Source organism: Aplysia californica, unplaced genomic scaffold, assembly GCF_000002075.1.
Source record: "Aplysia californica isolate F4 #8 unplaced genomic scaffold, AplCal3.0 scaffold00067, whole genome shotgun sequence".
NCBI lineage: Eukaryota > Metazoa > Mollusca > Gastropoda > Aplysiida > Aplysiidae > Aplysia > Aplysia californica.
Genome location: NW_004797337.1, coordinates 673,336 through 679,828, shown reverse-complemented (window position 1 = coordinate 679,828; position 6,493 = coordinate 673,336). Strand labels below are relative to the sequence as shown.

Genomic DNA, 6,493 nt, shown 5'->3' with positions numbered 1-6,493 from the left:
CAACTATTACAATTAAGGACGTTTTACACATTCCGAAGAAGATTGGCAGTTTTAACCTTATTGGTAGGGTAATTTAAAAAAAGGTCAGGATATCGAGGTAATTATGGAATCACCCACATAAAGGGGACTGTCAGGGTCAGCACCCTGGTCGCAGCAGTGACAAATCGCAGATGCGAGTTCTAGATGTTGATTATCAAATACCCCTACCCAGATCTAGATCTAGCCAGTCCCCCGAGTGAACCCAACCCATTGCGTTGAAAAGCAGCCCCTTTCATAGGCAACGCGTCATATCTATAGCGAATATCCGTTTCGAACTGTAGCAATCCTTATTATAGATGTTTACGCCATACGCTCCCTTCCCGCTTGTTTCGGGGGGGGGGGGGGGGGGGAAGACAAATTTATGGTTTCGTTCAACAAGCAAGGTCGATATATGGGATATTTATTTGAAATTAAACTTACCCGAGTCGGGCCCCAGATGGTGTCTGTAGTAGGAGTTTGTGTAGACGACGACGTTGCCCCAGTACCACGTGATTCCGTGGGGTGTGTAGACCAGGAAGGCGCCCACTAGACTGCTGTACTTGTAGCACTTGCGCTTGTCCCAGGATCCCATGCTTGCAAGGCTTGTTGGCTGCTGACAAATGACAGCAGATGTGGTGTCTGTTTGGGGCGTGTCTGGTGTCATTGTGGGCGGGTCTGATGTCGTTTAAGGTGGGCCTGCTGTTTTGTGGGCGGGCTTACTGTCTTTTGGGGCGGGTGTGATGTCTTTGTGGGCGGGTCTGATATCTTCAAGGTGGTTGTGCTGTTTTGTGGGCGGGTTTAATGTCTTTTGGGGCGGGTCAATTGTCTTTTGGGGCGGGTCTGATGTCTCTTTGGACGTATCTAATGTCTTTGTGGACGTCTGTGTATTTTTGAGGGAGGGAGAGTGAGTGAGAGAGAGAGAGAGAGAGAGAGAGAGAGAGAGAGAGAGAGAGAGAGAGAGTGTGTGTGTGTCTGTTGAAGTTATTACAAGTAATGAAGTGTTGGAAAGAGTAGCTGGAATGATTGTCGATACAACCATTAAAAGGAGAAGACAGAAATATCTAGGACATATTTTAAGAATGCCGAAGACAAGATTGCCTTATTAGACAGGGTATTTGAAACCAACTTGAAAAAGAAATCAAGCAAGACCAAGTGAAAGCTATAGAGACACAATACGTGGTCAGGAAGCCGTCACGGTTCAGAAAGGAGGGATGTTTGATTATGTGGGCCATGATAGCCCAAATAAGCTTACGGGGAGGGGAGGGGTGCTTATTTGGGTTACATAGAGTATAGTTCATGAAAGGAAAAACTTATATGGGCTACATATAATGTCTAATAAATGTTTCTTCACAAAACGATGTGCGAATGGGAGACGAAAGAAAGCCATGGTATTTAAAAATAGGAGGGAAAAAATTATAAAGCAAGCCCGCATCTGTCGTATTTTAAAACTCACAAAGTAGGCTACAACCTCGCCATCATTTACATGGGGTTTTTTCTTTCGAATTTGGCACACGGAACAGACGGGGTTATGCCTGAGTGGAGTTCGTTTTCTTTCTTTGTTTCCTTTTTCTTCTTCTATGTGTTGCATACATGCAATGTTGGCGTGAGAGACGCACCCCTGAGAGTAGGCCAGTTCTTAAAATCTTTCACCGTTGGGCCTTCTCTATTGAGGTCAAAGGAGTCCCTGGCTAGGCAGTGAAGGGTTAATGATGCATCATATCCCTATTATCAAAATAAAGTTGAAACGTGAGTAACTAGAAAAATTCATTAAAACATTAATTCTATACAGATAGAAAAACATTATCATCATTTTTTCTCTTTCGTTTTTAAAGGGAGGAAGGAGTGGAAAAAGTACATGATGGAATGATGGAAAGTGTGTGTGTGTGGGGGGGAGGGGGGGTCGTCTCGAAGAGAAGTCAAGTTTTGTTTCTTCAGGGGTATCGTACCTGTCTGAGCAATTTTTTTCTTTCCACTATACTCGAACTGGACCAGGTGTATTGGCGCCCATGGTGTATTGGCGCCCATAGTGTAGTGGCAAGGCTCTTGACCGCTAGCTACTTGCCGATGGCGTATGTTCGATACCCCAATGGGAAAGTTTTAATGCTCTATCTTCTCCGTTTGTCTCTATTGGAATGTTGCATCGCACTCAGCCTGGGTTGGCTCTGGCAAGCGGAGTTAAAATCGGCCCATCCCTTAACCCTCTTCGTACGCCCTGGGGTCACTTTGTACCCCCGCGGTTGTATTCTTTACATTTTAGAATTCTTCTAGTTCGAAGATCTCTTTGCAACTTTCAGCATTTCTCAAAACATCATTTTGACAGTAAGTAAGTACGTTTATTCAGTGTTTAAGGCCATTGGCCCACATCACATCATATAAAGCACTCATTTGATCAATAAAGTTTTCATAATGAATAAGTACAGGTTGTGCACATATCTTTTATCGTAGGTCTAACATTGCATATTTCTGTCACTGGTAGGGATTAACACTTTCCTTTGATGGACAAAGTGTGAACAATAGAAAATAAAGTGAAATTCATCTTCAATTTAATGAGATTCACACCTCTCACATAAGGGCGAATTCGTTAATTTCCCCCGATAGAGATGGTTATTTAATGGAAGGCTATGGGTTTTTAGCAAAGATATAACTTTTCTGCTCCAGTACTGTGGGAGGTCGGTGATATATTCAGCTGTTTCTTGAAACGGAATTGTAAGAGATAATTAATTATACTTGCGACATACTTCTTCCTCTATGTTATGCGCAGAATGATCAACAAGTCTATTTTTTACTTCACTGAGAAAGAGTCTAGTACTTTCAACATTTTGAGAAAACCAGGCATATATCCAAAACCCAATCGTGGAGCAGTGGCGCTGCACAATAGGACAGTTTACTGGTGGGCGTAAGCCAAAAACACTACACGACGTTCGCTCTAACACAAAACAAGAGGAATGGAGTGAGTTGAAATGCCGACTATTTGTTTGTGTATTGGCTATGTGGGTAATAGTTGCACTTTATAAAGTCTCTCATGTACGAACCTGTTGTAAACACTTTACTTTTAGCAGGCGACGTTGAGTCAAACCCAGGACCTACTTTCGAGGAGCAGCTCGATACAATCAACAACAATATTTGTGAGAAATTCCTTACCCTTACAATGGAGGTGCAGAAGATAGTGTGTTCTATGCAAAAAGTGGAGAGAGCTATTCCAGAAGTAAAAGAGAGCATACATGTTGTAAAAGAACGGGTCGACGAAATAGAGCGCTGCCACGATATCCTCCTGCTTGACATCAGCGCTAACAATGATCTTATAACACAAACACAGAGCGTCTATGCCAGGTGGAGGACAATAGTGAGCGTCTAGAACAGTACTGTCGCCGTGAAAATGTTATTTTCCACGGAATAATGGAGGACAAGGATGGCGACAACACTGAAATGAAAGGAAGATAACCGATCTCCTAAACAAAGCAGTGCCCTCCAAAACCTGGAAGGAGGAAGACATCATTCGTGCACATCGATTGGGCGCACACGGCAGGGGCAGCACGAGGCCGGTCATAGTTCGTTTCACACAGTTCGTGGACAAACTAGAGGTTCTCAGGGCGAGACAGGATTTTCGTAGAATGGATGTTGGCGTCTCAAATGACCGTACTCTGAAGCAGCGCCAGGAATTGGGCAGACTGAGAGACAAAGGCCAGAGAAGATACTACAAGAATTGAATACTGGTTGTGGTTCCAGAGACTCAGCTGGCGCCCTCGTGTTCCTCCGCCACAACCCACCGACACATTCGTAACGCAGGGAGATCAACGCAGGCACACGGAACAACAACAGCGAGAACTCCAGGAGGTCTGTCTGCGGCGAGATAGGAGTTCGGCCGGCCCCTTCAGAACAACAGTGAAAACAGAAGTACCGGAAAACCAAATGCATTTAGCTGCAATAAATAACATTAACAACCCGTGTTTACATTCTACATGAATTATGAATACTCACCCGTGTATCGTGAGACATTATTGAAGAGCGTTGGCCAGTTTAATGAATGGTGGGAAACGATCAATGTAAAATATGGAAACTTGCCTTGGTTGATTGCTGGGGATTTAAATTCTAGGACCGGTGTAATGGATGATTTTATTTTGACTGATAACATGGCTTCTTTTGTTTATGGATTTGATACTTGCGATTTTATCTCAGATTATATGGATTTCGATGTCAGCGGTCGTATGTCTCGAGATATTTAGAAACAAACGCATTTGGGTTTCAACTTATAGAGTTTTGTAAAATTAACAAACTTCAAATACTGAATGGTAGAGTAAATGGAGACGAGGAAGGGAACATCACCTGCATTGCAAACAAAGGCATTGTAAGCACGGATGGGTTTTAGGATGTAATTAAAGCTTTTAAAATAATCCCTAGATCAGAGTCTGACCGTTTCCATCTTAGTCTAACACTTACAGCACCTGGCACCGAATGTGAACTCATTGAACAAGAAGTTTTGTGTCTTTTATAAAATATCCAGAAATGTTTTTGGAACAACGCATACGTCGAAGACTATGTACAGGCATTAGAGGACAACCTGTTGGGTGTTCAAAAAGATTTTTCTGATCTTATCCACGCAGGTAAAACAGACGATGCTGTGGTGATGTTGAATCATTGTGTTAAAAGTGCTGCCGATTGTATGTAATCTACAGGTGTTAAAAGGTTCAAAGAGCGTACATCCCAACCACCATGGTGTGATAATGAATGCTATTAAGCAAAAGGGAAAAATACAAAGCAGTACATGAATTTCATAATTCGAACTCAAATGAAGCATTAGATAACTACCGAGCTTTGAATAAAGAAATTTAAAATCCTCATCATTTTGACAGACTGCTATGCAAAGGCGTACGGATCGGATTAACGAGTAAATTTCCTTTTTTGAAAATGGTGGCACAGAGTTCTCCACGTCGTATGGATACGATAGTAATGCACGACCTACGGATAAGGTTAAGGAACAATTCACAAACAGTTGGACAAAAATGACCCCCCCCCCCTTGTCATCTTCTCCCATCTTTCCCGAGACACCCCTAGGGGGTAACACTATGACGCCAACCAAACTATGTACATATGTATCTAGCTTTTTGCAGTCTGTGCTATGGGGAGGTAACTATTAATTTTAGCTTTTAAGCCAAAATATATGGCCCAATTTAATTGTGTTAATTTTAGGCCAGGAAAATGTGGTCTATAACAGTTTTTATTCCTTTCTTCCCCCCTCCCCCCTCCCCACTCCCCACCTTTTAGAGCATCATGGTTGACGTGAACTTTGTAAGGACCTCCCCATCTGAGCTGACGTCATTTGTGAACGGTCAATAAATGTTGTAAACTGTATCAATGAATGCGTTCAAGCAACTTTAACCTAGATCTAGCATGAAAACAATTAATAATGAAGTCGGTTGCACACGCGTCATAGACACGCAAATCAACCCGCATTTCGCGTGAACAGGTTAGTGTCCCGTGAACGTTTATATGGGATTTTCTTGTACAAATTTGTTCCTCATCGTTACTTGTCACGTTTCATGAGAAGTTGTGCCATTCTCAGACTTGAATTAAGACATACACATGACGCAAGTACGCACGCACGAACGCACACATGAACTCATTCCCCCTCCCCTAATCACATACACACTCACGCGGGCGCGTGCACGCACAGACTCACGTGCACTCACACGCTTTCACTCGCGCTCACGCACTCGTGCTGGTAATAATGATACACATGGTGATGTTTATTGAAATGACATAAAACATATTAAAGGGGGGCTACACCCTCAAAGTCAAAATTCGGCTCAAAATTATGGAATTTGAGTTGTAGGCATTTTTAGCTTACTCAGCCTCTCCTACAACTATTTCATAGCATAAGACCCCAACCCCCAAAACCGTATTTTTTCCCATACCGGGCATGTTTGTCACCGCCATTTCCTCATAAAGTCAGTATTTTATTTTTCTTTGTCGGCCGTTTTCTCAAAACGCGACTTTTCTCTATACTTTTTTGAATAACTCCACCATTTTTCATCCAATCTTCATGAAATTTTCACAGAATGAAGAGAAGGTGTAATTCTAAAAATTTGTCTTTTGAATTTATGATATATGGAATAGATTTTCGTTGGTGGTGTCTGGAGTGTGGATTTTCACGGATTTTTTGCAAACTTGACTGCTACCTCAGGAAAAAATTCATTAAAAAATTTCCTTTTCGTTCAGGAAAAAAACAACAGACAAATCTTTAGATCTAATGTTTGTGAACACGCATGAAAAAAAAACCCTACTATCAATTTCCATGAGCGACAAGGGAGGTATTCATTACGTAAGACATGTCAACAGAATCCAATATGGCCGCCGTATCCATGGGAACGAAACTGTTTCTCAAATTTCATTGCGGATTTTAAAACTCCTTACTATGCTTGTTATATGTGTGAAATTTGGTAAAATTCGGTCCTGTAATAAGCGATATAGCCTTCAG

General features: G+C 42.1%; 2 protein-coding genes across 4 annotated transcripts in view; one reads left to right on the top strand and one right to left on the bottom strand.

The window, feature by feature from the left end:
* Positions 1 to 631, bottom strand: part of LOC101845990 — a gene marked incomplete at its 5' end in the record, with an annotated part of 3,767 nt that extends 3,136 nt beyond the window's left edge. Inside the window, 1 exon segment of the mRNA XM_005093645.3 lies at positions 460 to 631. Within this exon segment, the coding sequence (XP_005093702.1) occupies positions 460 to 610 (151 nt within the window).
* Positions 1 to 6,493, top strand: part of LOC101846199 — a 77,877-nt gene that overhangs the window by 49,611 nt on the left and 21,773 nt on the right. The gene's annotated exons all lie outside the window — the stretch shown is intronic.